The 13,854-nt window shown below is 33.9% G+C and overlaps 1 protein-coding gene across 5 annotated transcripts in view; it reads left to right on the top strand.

Annotated features, from left to right (window-relative positions):
* The first annotated feature begins 1,245 nt into the window (after positions 1-1,245).
* tns1b (tensin 1b) overlaps positions 1,246-13,854 on the top strand; it is a 255,077-nt gene continuing 242,468 nt past the window's right edge. For all 5 annotated transcript variants that reach the window (XM_058786285.1, XM_058786288.1, XM_058786289.1 and 2 more), the window contains exon 1: positions 1,246-1,381. In XM_058786285.1, coding sequence (XP_058642268.1) covers positions 1,277-1,381 — 105 coding nt within the window. In that variant the 5' untranslated portion in view covers positions 1,246-1,276. The remainder of the gene's footprint in view (positions 1,382-13,854) is intronic.

The raw sequence follows: 13,854 nt of genomic DNA on the forward strand, positions 1-13,854 counted from the left end.
AATGCACGAACAACTAAAACTACATGCATGCTAAAATCAGATGTCTTTTTATTAATAGCTGTTGACCATTTGTTGGAGATATTCTGGCTGGCATCACAGGGTGTGAAGGACATGCATAACCCCATCACAAATGGCACATTAAGTTGGAATGCACACTGAAAATTCCTAGCCAAGATATTCTAGCCTCTGAACCTTTCATTTTAGTGTAGTAAATGAAAACAATGGTGGGATCAGTGACGGATCAGTAACTACGTGTGCTGATTAAACGTGTTGATTGTATTGCTTTGATCTCACCGCTTACAACTCTATTGACAACTAGAAAAGGAAAGTCCATAAAAACAAGCTGTCATGTGCCTTGACAAAGCCTTCCCTGAAGGTTAAAAATAGTTGGAAAAGCTTGAAATTTCAAAGCTAAAACTGGAAGGACAGATAGATATATATATAGATAGACAGACAGATAGATAATACAGCAATAGATAGATAGATGGATAGATATAGATGATCAATACAATGATAGATACACAGACAGACAGACAGATAGATAGATAATCAATACAGCGATAGATAGATGATCGATACAATAATAGATAGACAGACAGATAGATAGATAGATAGATAGATAGATAGATAGAAATTAACACTTGATTTGACTTTTAAATTAATATTTAAAAACAAAAATCATTCTGTACTTTTTTGCCTTTTCCTTCTCATTGTTATTATTGAACATTTGTGTGTAAATGCGTTGGCTAAATGTCTGTAATTTAAAATGTTAGCACTGCTTAAAGCCACTAGAATCTATAGACTAACTAAATAGGTAGACAGCAGATAGTGTGACTCAGGTGTAAAACCCACATGACTTGAAAACCCGATCTTGTACCTGCGCAGTTGTTTGCGCAATGCAACGCAGCGCGCCGCACATTAAAGAGTAGCGGCCTGTGTTTACATTGAACGCCAGTTGCGTTTCCTGCAGCTCTCGGAGGGTGTGCGCGCGCGACAGTGGAGTTACACATCCCAGTTTTCAAACTTTTCCCCTCACGCTCCTGTCCTTCCCACTACTTTAGTGCGTCATTCTGAATGGGAGTTCTGTGGTCAAAGCGAACATCGCGCGCGGAGACGCCGACGCTAATGGAATAACGCCTGTTGGATCTCTTTTGGGCTGCAATGCCCGTGAGTGTTTGATCACAGCTCATACCTGCCGTGCTGACCTTCAGGAGGAATAATCACGGGAACGCTCGCGTTGAATGGGTCGTAAGGACGCTCACCTGAACCTGTCTGGATGGGATGCACCGTGAGCTTCATCTGCTGTGAAGACGATTTTCTGCAGATGCCTTTGGATCAGCATGTGGAGAAAAAGAAAGAGGAAAAGAGGCTCTTATCTAAGGTAGGACGCACATGGGTTCATGCAGGAATGTCTCCATCGAAGGTTCTTGAAGTTGTGCGGTGAACTTGACAGTGAAGCTTTACCGGTATTTTGACGTTGGTTTACCTTTTTTCCCCCTCTCAGTAAAATGAATCACTGGCGCAGATGTTTTATATATATATATATATATATATATATATATATATATATATAATTTTACTTTGTATTTTATTTATTTATTTTTTATTTTTGGTAAACGATACATGCACTACAACTCACAATTTGGACACACCTACTTTTTATGTAGTGACCAGACAAATCTAAACTGTCTTGGCAAAGTCTTAGCCAACTTCATAAGATGCAACCTGCTAATTATTATTATTATTTTTTTTTAATTATTGAGGTTTTCAGGGTCAGATTTTAAGCAGAACTCGGGGGGGAAACTGCCACCAAAGGTGATTAAAAAAGTCCCATATATTTTAAAAGTGGGAGCACAAACAAATAAATCAATCAATAGGCAATTAATTTTTTTTTTTTTTTTGCTGTATTTCATAATTTGTTTTTGATTTACTTAAAGCAACTTGTATATTTGATGCTTATTTGTTTTATGAATAACACCCAATATTATTTAATATTTTAATTAACATTCTACTCTATAAATATTGGTCCTTAATAAATACATTTCTGACACTGGTGACCACCATGTATGCTGGCTATAGTTGACTGCTTTTCCTTCAATATCTGGTCAAACTTATCCATCTTACATTTTGGAAAGGCGCAATTTAAAGCATTTAAGCATACGCCTTACAAGATCAAAAGACAGTCAAGTGTGTCTAAACTTTTGGTTGGTAGTGTGTTTAATGTGTTGACAGATGTTAGATTGTATCAACAACCCCACCTATACAGTTATGTATGAAAAACAAACCCAGAATCTTCTGTTCAGACCTCACAGGGTAAATAAACACAGTCTCCTACATGACCAGACAGTGAGAAATCAGGGCAAACCCAAGACTAAGCGTAGACAATACTGTTCTGTTCACATTTGGATCAATGAATGAGTTGCATCATTGCACAGTTTAATTATGGATGGAATCCAGATTGGAAATTTGTGCGTTCTCGCCTATTTATAAATTCAATCTTTTGTTAAAAAAGGCTTTTTTGGTTTTATGATATTATTTCACATACTGAATACATCATCTTCATGGTTCAGATGGTTTTGAAAAGTATGTTTATATGTTCCAAAGCTATCGGTTCACATGATGTTTGCATAACCAAATTCTGATTGGTTATATATGTATATTATTTATTATTTTACATTTATAATTTAATTTTTTTTTTTTTTGTTGGTAATCAATACATGCACTACCCATCTAATTTCTATGTAGTAACCAAACATATCAAAACAACCTGATATTTTTTTTAGATATTTACACTATCTTTAGACATCGTCTTGGATGATTTTTAAAAAGTATCGATGTTTTCAGGGTCAGACATTAACCAGAACTTGAGGGAAAATGTCACCAAAAGTGATTAAAATAAATAAAATTAGATATTTTAAAAGTTGGGGCAAAAAAATGCGTCCATAGTTAATTTTTTATATTTTTTTTGCTGCTATATATATATATATATATATATATAATATTTTTTTTTTAGATTATTTAATGCTATTGTATTTTTCATGCTTATTTTATTATGATTTATTCATAAAACACCCAATATTGTTTAGAATTTAATTGCGTAACTTAGATTCATTATTTGACTTGATTAATGACATTATTAATTTTTATAAATAATTATATATGTCCTTAATAAACACTGACACTGGTGATTACTATGTATGCTGGCTACACTGTTAGACATTTCAAAGGGTTTTTACAGTAACTTTGCCAGTAAGTTACTGTAATTAAGATTTACTGTAAATTACTGTAAAAAATCCAATTAATCAGTATACTACTGTAATTCATTCATTTTATTTTTACTCTACATAGGTACTACTGGCATTCAATTAAAACAGACACAATAATATCAAATTCTTTATTTAAAACATTGCATGTACAACACTTAAAAATACAGTCTTCCAATGCTGGAACAGTGCATCTTCACCATTTCTCCTGTCTTAGGACGTTTTGAAGTGCATTTTGTTGTATTCTCTGGGTTTATCCTCACAAAGAATCTTTAGGCAACAGAAACATAATGAGGAAAAAAGACAAGCCGCCAAAGAATACATAGCCATCTGCAAAACCCAGATGCTGCTCCAAAACGTTGCCACCACCTTTGCTCACTATCTACTTTGTTAGTGACAGAAATGTCTTCTCTGAAAAACAAGAAGTAGAAATTGCACACTTTTAAAAGGCAAACCCAATATAGAATACACAAACCTCTCAAAACCATAGTTGTTCTCTTACCATGAATTATCAGTCTCAGGGTGGCTGGCAAATTCATGTCTTTCTTGATGCTTCATTGCAGTTGCCTTTAAAACACAAATTCAAAAAATGCAGTAAATCTTAAATTCCATTAAAAACTATAACAAACTAATTCTAAAACTAGAAAGGCAGCTAGCCATAAAACTAGTTTAATCTAGCTAACATACGATTTTATTTTCTAATGGCAGCATTAACTAACACCTGAACTAAATTTCACATTAGTTAACTTAATGTTAATATAAGATAAGCGTTGCTCGTTAAAAACAATTTTAATTCGGTAACTTAATTCAATAAGATGACAAAAGTCGTTTGAAAGGACAGCGCAGTTTACCATAGTAAAATTTGTAACCGCCATGTCAAAAATCTGACACAAACACACAGACAAACGTACATATATTTTTACCTTGCTTGCTGGTCTTATTATCTTGTAAGGTGCATCGACACACTGCGCAGATGTTCTCCGGAACTCTTCCACTCTCACGGGTTCATTCATCCCCGGGAAAAACCCGCGGCGCTGCTTCCGTGTCTTCCTCGGACGTCAGTTGTGCAGCGCGGCGCGACTCGACAAAAGACAATATAGAATCCATTATAAATACTATCTACAGTGGATGCGGACAGTAAAGTGAAGATGTAAAGTAAATGTAACGCATGTTGCGGCGTTGTAGTCACGGTATAAGGAAAATCGTGTCAATCCAAATGTAAGAAATGAGGAAATAAAACAACCTCAATACAAAGGCGCCAAAGAGGCAGTTACAGCAAATACAGTAGTATACAGGTGCTGGTCATATAATTAGAATATCATCAAAAAGTTGATTTATTTCACTAATTCCATTCAAAAAGTGAAACTTGTATATTATATTAATTCATTACACACAGACTGATATATTTCAAATGTTTATTTCTTTTAATTTTGATGATTAGAGCTTACAGCTCATGAAAGTCAAAAATCAGTATCTCAAAATATTAGAATATTTAATATTAGAATGTTTGAGTTTCAATAAATGACCATCCCTACAGTACAAATTCCGAGTATCTCTTGTTCTTTGAAACCACAATAATGGAGAAGACTGCTGACTTGACAATGATCCAGAAGATGAACATTGACACCCTCCACAAAGAGGGTAAGTCACAGAGGGTCATTACTGAAAGGTGTGGCTGTTTACAGAGTGCTGTATCAAAGCATATTAAATGCAAAGTTGACTGGAAGGAATAATTTGGGTAGGAAAAGGTGCACAAGCAACAGGGATGACTGCAAGCTTGAGAATACTGTCAAGCAAAGCCGATTCAAACACTTGTGAGAGCTTCACAAGGAGTGAACTGAAGCTGGAGTCAGTGCATCAAGAGTCACCACGCTCAGACATCTTCAGGAAAAGGGCTACCAAGCCACTTCTGAACCAGAGACAACATCAGAAGCGTCTTACCTGGGCTGTGGAGAAAAAGAACTGGACTGTTGCTCAGTGGTCCAAAGTCCTCTTTTCAGATGAAAGTAAATTTTACATTTAATTTAGAAATCAAGGTCCCAGAGTCTGGAGGAAGAGTGGAGAGGCACAGAATCCATGTTGCTTGAAGTCCAGTGTGAAGTTTCCACAGTCAGTGATGATTTGGGCTGCCATGTCATCTGCTGGTGTTGGTCCACTGTGTTTTCTGAAGTCCACAGTCAACGCAGCCATCTACCAGGAAATTTTAGAGCACTTCATGCTTCCTTCTGCTGACAAGCTTTATGGAGATGCTGATTTCATTTTCCAACAAGACTTGGCACCTGCACACAGTGCCAAAGCAACCAGTATCTGGTTTAAGGACCAAAAGGAGCCCCAACTACGTATTGAGTGCTGTACATGCTCATACTTTTCATTTTCATACTTTTCAGTTGGCCAAGATTTCTAAAAATCCTTTCTTTGTATTGGTCTTAAGTAATATTCTAATTTTCTGAGATACTGAATTTGGGATTTTCCTTAGTTGTCAGTTATAATCATCAAAATTAAAAGAAATAAACATTTGAAATATATCAGTCTGTGTGTAATGAATGAATATAATATACAAGTTTCACTTTTTGAATGGAATTAGTGAAATAAATCAACTTTTTGATGATATTCTAATTATATGACCAGCACCTGTACACCCATTTTAAAAAATACAGTAAGTCTCTGTATGTGGGGTCTGACATCACAGAAAATTCCCACGATGCAAATCAGTTACAGTTTTTTACAGGTATTAGTTATTTACTGTATTTGCAGTATTATACTGGGTGATATACAGTAAATAACTGTAGAAATTACAGATATGTCTAACAGTGTACCAGTGCACAAACTGACCACATTTACATGCAAAGTATGTTTGCATGCTCAAAAACCATTGGTTTGTGTGTTGACATAATCATAAGAGGCCAAATTCTGATTAATAATGGAATATTGTTGTACATGCAAACACAGTCAGCTTTGTTGAATTGCATGCTGTATTTCAGGGAAAAGTTCCCTGTGTGCACTGCTCAAAGACGTCTTATATGGGACTCTTCTGATGGGGTGGTCTGCTCTGGGTGGTGGGGTCAGATTTAGAAGGTCAGTCAGGGCGTTACTTGGGGCAGAAGGGCTGGAGTAACAAGCCCCACATTGTTGCTTTGCTCTCAGTCAGGGGACCAGCGTTCGTGGAGGAATGTTGTGCCTGTATCCTGATAGTCATCTTTCATTTTGGTTACACTCTCACATGGGGTTCCACAAATCTGGCCCACCCTCATATTTTGCATGTTTTTGCAAAGCTGGCTTTTTATGATATGGTGGCAACAAAAATATGATAGATTTATTTATTTTTTTACTTCAAAAATTAATTTCTGTCATTTATTCCGAACCTGCATTTGGATCAACTAAAATTACTTCAGTTGGTAATCCACAAAATATGTGTTTTTCCCCTTCCATTTATTTTTCACTTTAGATAAAGGCAATTTTAACAGGTCAAACTAATTTTACTGCAGCTCAACCCAAAATATTTACTTTACCTAATTGAAAAACAATTGATGAAGGCACAACTTTTACTCAGAAATTGCTAATTTCACAAATAATTACAAAGAAATGGCAAGCAGTGCTGTGGAAAGTTACTTTTAAGAAGTAATGCATTACAAAATTACTCTCTAAAAAGTATCTAATTACATTAATTACTTTTTACATTTTACATAAATTTACATTTAGTCATTTAGCAGACGCTTTTATCCAAAGCGACTTACAAATGAGGATTTTATGGAAAGCAATGCGTTACTTTAATTCTGCATTTCTTTTGCTGTATTTTTTTTAAATTTGAGCAGGGTTTGCATGTTTATTTTTAATATAAGTTCAGTTTTTGAGTAAATGCATGTTCACATTTAGTCTATACACTGCTGCTCAAAAGTTTGGGATCAGTAAGATTTTTAATGTTTTTTTTAAAGATGTTTCTTCTGCTCATCAAGACTATCTATTTGATAAATACAGAAAAAAAACTGTTATTTTGTGAAATATTATTGCAATTTAAAATAACAGTTTTCTATTTTAATGTACTTTAAAGTATAATTTATTTCTGTGATCAAAGCTGAATTTTCAGCATCATTACTCCAGTCTTCAGTGTCACATGATCCTTCAGAAATCATTCTAATATGCTGATTTATAATCAATGTTGGAAACCGTTGTGCTGCCTCATTTTTTTTTTTGGGACCTGTGATATTTTTTTTTTTTAGGATTCTCTGATTAATAAAAAGCTAAAAAGGACAGCATTTATTTAAAAAATAAATTTTGTGTTACAATGTGCAATGCTATTCAAAAGTTTGGGGTCAGTACATATATATATTTTTTTATTTATTTATTTTTTCCTTTGTTTTTAAGAAATTAATTATTTTATTCAGGAGGGATGTGTTAAATGAATAAAAAGTCATAGTAAAGACTTATATTGTTAGAAAAGATTTCTATTTTGAACAAACACTGCTCTCTTTAACTTTGTATTCATCAAAAAATCAAAGAAAAAAGTATCACATGTTCCAAAAAAACAATATGAAGCAGCACAACCGTTTCAACACTCATAATAAATCAGCATACTGGAATGATTTCTGAAGGATCATGTGACACTGAAGACTGGAGTAATGATGCTGAAAATTCAGTGCTGCGTCACAGAAATAAATTCTATTTTAAAGTATATTAAAATAGGAAACCGATATTAGAAATTGCAATAAGATTTCACAATATTACTGTTTTTTCTTTATTTTTGATCGAATATATACAGCCTTAATGAGCAGAAGAGGCTCCCTTAAAAAAACATTAAAAATCTTACTGATCCCAAACGTTTCAGTGTAAATATATGAATGAATATGTAAATATATGTTTCTAATGTAATAGAGCACAATACAAAACTGTATAGTGCTCTATTATATTAGAAACATATGTTGAGACATGCAGCTGTTTTTTTTAAAACATTTTTTAGTGGAAATAGACACATTTACATGGCTTTTTTTTGTGCTGCATGTATGGTGTTTACTTACTCACTGACACAAGGGTGAGTAGTTAATAATAGAATTTTTAATTTATTTTTGGGTGAACTAAAATAAACATCCATTTTGCATTACTTTGATGTGGTGATGAACCCATGGCATTCAGTTCATGAGCAGAATGTGCATTCGTTTGTAGAAGATTCATTTCTTTTTTTAGTGAGACTGGAATGCCAATAAAAATGCAATAATATTCCAAACATTTAATTATCCTTGAGCATGTCATAATAATTTTTTTCCATTAACATTGTGATAAGATGAGATCTAACTTCCCTGGGGGGAAATCAATGCATTGTAGAAACATGTACATTAAAACGCTGAACAATGTGGGTGAACTAACCCTTTAAGGTTTGTTTTAGTTGCATTTTTCAACCTAGTCTCATGGGAAAACAACTATTTTACAAGGTAGTGATTTTATATGGATTCGGAGGATTTTTTTTTACATTTTTTTATTTTTTAAAAGGAAGCATGAAAATTCATCACAACCCACCCCTAAACATTACCATCACTGGGGCATATGCAGATTGTATAAATGAGATTGTACAAATTCATATGAATTACCCACCAGTTTACCAAAACGTCAAATAGTTACAAATTGCTATGTGCTTTGAGTTGGCACTTGTTGTACTGTCGATGAAGAATAGTGATCATGCTTGCTGGAAAATACAGGCTTACTGGACAACAGGCTCACGTCACACAGAAATATGGGAACCGATTTCTCATCATACTGTATGGAAGCACAAGATTGATAAAATAAATGATAAAAAGAAAGGTAGTAATTTTGTTTTTCAGTGGGAAAAACAGGATACCATGTGTTTATGCTGTATGAATTCGTACTGTGCGAAATCTAAGAAAACATATGAATGAAACTGTATGAATTTACATAAATTAGCTACCAGTTCACCGAAAGATGAAATTGTTACAAATTGCCACGAGATTCTGTGAACATTTTTTGTACTGTTAAGAAATAATAGTGATTATGCTTGCTAGAAAATACAGGTTTACTGGGCAATAGGCTCTTGCAGAATTATTGGAAACAATTTCTCATCATACTGTGTGGAAGCACAAGATTAATAAAATTTATGCACGAATTTGCACGTAATTTGATGCATAATTTTGTTGCAGTGGCCTTAAAAACCTTCCACGTTTGCCAGTAAGTGAAAAATCAAAAAAGAAATGAGACGGATGCCCATTGTATCCATTTCTGTTCAACCAAACTCGCTTGAACGCACATCAAAGGCAGATAACATCACAATGTTTGTAGAATTTGTATAAGCTGATATGAAGGAAAATTCTGATTGCAAGAAATTGAGATTTGTTTGACTGGTTGATGTAAGTCACAGCTCACTGTGGTCTCTCATCTGTTCCTAACTATCCAGCAGTGCCCAAATCTTCCAAGCACACTCTTAAGCTTCCTTTCATCCCTCCAGTGGGAATAAATCACACAGACAGTTGTGTGGTGGGATTAGAGAGGGGTGGGGAAGGCCGTCAGGAGAAGGGTGGTGGAAATTCCAGGGATTTGCAGGGGAGTGACAGACTACAGTTACCTGTGCCAGGTAGATCTATAGGGAGAAACTGTGGGTGCTTGTTTATCAGAGCACTTGTAAGAGCACAGCATGGGCACTTAACCTACTTTAGATGGCGTAATAGAGCACCGCTCCCTTAATGGGACGCTGCAAGGCACGCCCAAAACTTCCTCTTTCAAACTTGTCAGGGCAAAAATGTGGGATTTTATGTGCTGTGGTCGTGATTTGATTTGAGTTTTATAAATCCCGGGGCTGTTTGGGGTTATGGAAAGATGCTTACTCTTGACTAATCAACATACTGTCTGTCTGCATGCATTAGCAGGAAAGAAATGCCAAACACACTTCTGGGAAATAGTTTATGCCAGTTTGTGCATCTAAACATCTTTGATGTCTTAATGTGTTTCCTATCTGCAAGAGTTTACGCCTGCAGTCGTGTGCATGTTTTTTACTTTTCTGTGTTAAAGAGGCATTGAACAGAATTGCAGAAATGTGAGTTTTCAGACAAGTTTCCAACACTGTCTGCAGTGGAGATTTTTGTAGGCCAACCTGGATGTTCATGAGCTTGGTTCCTTCAGCAACAGCAAATTGTGTTTTTCTTTGGCTTTTGGATTATTGCAAAAAATAAATTGCAATAATTTCTTATTCTCATTATAATCTTCATCTTTTATGAATTTTGAAGCCTAAATGGAGTCGATAGAAGTAAAAAGCTAAAGTCAAACCTATAAATGACTATCACCATCGTTCCAACAACTCTTTCAGTCTTGGAAAATTTGAGTTTGAGTTTGTAAGCGCGTGAGCAGGCATTTAACCAAGAACCCATTAAAAAAAAAACATTGAATTCAGGACGAAGGAACCACAAATGCTAAAATGTAAACTCATTTCTGCAGCAACCTAGTTGGATTGCAATTGCTTCAAAGACATTAAATCTTTATTTTCTCACCTTCATGTCATTTCAAACATGCATGTTTTTTTTAAATCTGTGCCAACACAAGATTAAATGCAATTACACACCTGATGCACACCATTTGCTCTTTATTTTGTTGCAGAAGCATTAAAAAACGTAATTTTTTGTCAGCAAGTGGAAAAAGCAAAAAAGAAACAGGAATTTGTCCAACGAATCAATTTTTTTCCAACCAAAATTACCATAATCACATGAATATCAAGACAATTTTTGATAATAATATTAAGTAAATTGTACACTTTCTTTTTTTTTCTTTTTTAACTTTGAAACAGTTTTCAGTCAGAATTTACTAGTACATTTTATCAAATAATTACAAAGAAACCCATTGAATTAAACAAACAAATTTTGAAGTAGAAAGACTGAAATGGTATTTTAGATTTAGAAAACTTAGATTTTAACTGTGTTAATTTTAAACAGTTTAATTTTTTTTTCAGTGGGAAAAAAAAAAATTCTTTATATATTATATAATATTTTTGTACAAAAAGTACTATTAAAAAGGAGTCTGTAAGACTTTATTCTGAGTCTTCTTAAAGGGATAGCTTGCCCAAAAATGAAAATGCTAATTTTCTCACTTTCATGTTGTTTCAAACCTGTGTGAGCTTATTTCATCTGTTGAACACAAAAGAAGATATTTTGAAGAATGTTGGGAACCAAACAGTTGCTGGTATAGGCATTGACTTGAAAAAAACACTGTGGAAGTCGATGGCTACCATCAACTATTTGGTTACCAAGATTCTTCAAAATATTCAGGTTTGGAACAACTTTGAGGGTAAATGACAGAATTTTCATTTTTGGGTGAACTATCCTTATAAGTAATCATACAATGGCATGTGTGTTAGGTTTTTGGTCTGTCTCTGTATGAAAAAGACCTGCATTTTAGAATGACACAATTTTCAATTTTATGCTTTTCATTACACCTCATTTTGAAACTGGCACATGTTTTCAGATAACTGTTGGCAAGTGTTTGCTGTTTTTATACCGTATTCCCATCCAACTGGGATATTCTGGATGATCTGTCAGCGCCCAGCTGAAACACATTCCCTCCTGTCAGAGATTCAGCTCAATGTTTTGGTCTTATCTCAGCGCTCGCTCACAGTATTTCTGTCCGACTGAGGCATGAAACTTCAAAAGGGCCGAGCTTCTCTCCCCAACAACGCCATTCAGCCATTCCACACACGGCTGCCCGGGTTTTTGTGCTATCGCAGAACGATTGTGCGGGACACAAAAGGATACTGAGTGAAAAACATGACCAGTCAGGTGTAGGAACATGTGCCGGATAAAAAGTCATCTCCAGTCACGCCTCGCCCCTCTTTTTTCTGGCTCCCATCTCTAACTTTTGTGGTCAAGGTCATGTTTGTTCCTCAAGATGAATGCCTTTTCTTATTTTTAGACCCTTAGCCTCTAGCTACACGTAGATTTAGCAGATCAAAGGCTACCTGTCAGAGCGTTCCCTCGCTGTATGGTTTTTGCCAGCTGAGACAAATCTTAGGGTAACGGCTGATTAATCACCTTTGCGATTGATCTTAATATCTGATAGGGTTCTGGGCCTCCTTCAGAAGGTTTGGGTCACAGTCCCGCTCTTATACTAATTAAAACCAGTTAATGATGTTGATGTGTTTGCAAGAAGGATAGAGAGTTGTTCTGTTAAAAATGCTGTCTACACTAAGAAAGTCAGTAATAATACGGCCCAATGTACCATGTTATGAAATAATTTTTCATATTGATTTTTACAGGTGTTCAGTGTGTATTTTGAATAATGCAATTCATTAAGTGTTTTAGGACTGAAGGAAATGTCTGTAAATTTAAAAGAAAATGTACTGGTAATTTTCTGCCATGACATTATCCATTTTCCATGCTTTTTTGTTTTTTTTACAGTGTAGATTTTCTTGTGCAATATAAATATTTTTATTATTTATTTTTCACATTAAGATTGCAGTATCAATGATTCAAAACGACAGAATGAAATGACATTCGTTTGATCATTTAAAATGCATTGTATTTATTTTTAAATGCAGAGTTTAGTCTTTCAACAAAAGCAAAAGAACATTTTTAACCAAATTTTTTAATTTTACCAAATACTGCACATTTTGCCTATAATTTTTTTTATTTGCATATTTTCCAAGTTAAAATCTTTTTTTTTTTTTTTTTTTTTACAAATATCATGCATTTTGAATCCTGAATATCATAGTTTTGTCTGTCTTATACTAATTAAAACCAGTTAATGATGTTGATGTGTTTGCAAGAAGGATAGAGAGTTGTTCTGTTAAAATGCTGTCTACACTAAGAAAGTCAGTAATAATACGGCCCAATGTACCATGTTATGAAATAATTTTTCATATTGATTTTTACAGGTGTTCAGTGTGTATTTTGAATAATGCAATTCATTAAGTGTTTTAGGACTGAAGGAAATGTCTGTAAATTTAAAAGAAAATGTACTGGTAATTTTCTGCCATGACATTATCCATTTTCCATGCTTTTTGTTTTTTTACAGTGTAGATTTTCTTGTGCAATATAAATATTTTTATTATTTATTTTTCACATTAAGATTGCAGTATCAATGATTCAAAACGACAGAATGAAATGACATTCGTTTGATCATTTAAAATGCATTGTATTTATTTTTTAAATGCAGAGTTTAGTCTTTCAACAAAAGCAAAAAGAACATTTTTAACCAAAGTTTTGAATTTTACCAAATACTGCACATTTTGCCTATAATTTTTTTTATTTGCATATTTTCCAAGTTAAAATCTTTTTTTTTTTTTTTTTTTACAAATATCATGCATTTTTGAATCCTGAATATCATAGTTTTGTCTGTCTTATGCCAATTAATGTGCTTAATTTGTAGTATTTTATAAACTGTCTTACTGCTGATATCAAGAAAATTTGTAATATTTATAAGGTAGAGTGTACAGTAATTATTTAATGTTACATTTTAATGTTTAATTTTAAATAAAATGTATGTTTAAAAAAAAAAAAAAAAATTACAATCTCCGTGACCTCTTTATGTTTGTCATATTCATTATATTTCATATGTTGGCTCTCTGCCAGATGCACTTCTGCAAAAGAATGTCCTGAGGTGTACAATA

The sequence above is a fragment of the Onychostoma macrolepis genome, chromosome 09 (genome assembly GCF_012432095.1).
Source record: "Onychostoma macrolepis isolate SWU-2019 chromosome 09, ASM1243209v1, whole genome shotgun sequence".
Classification (NCBI taxonomy): domain Eukaryota; kingdom Metazoa; phylum Chordata; class Actinopteri; order Cypriniformes; family Cyprinidae; genus Onychostoma; species Onychostoma macrolepis.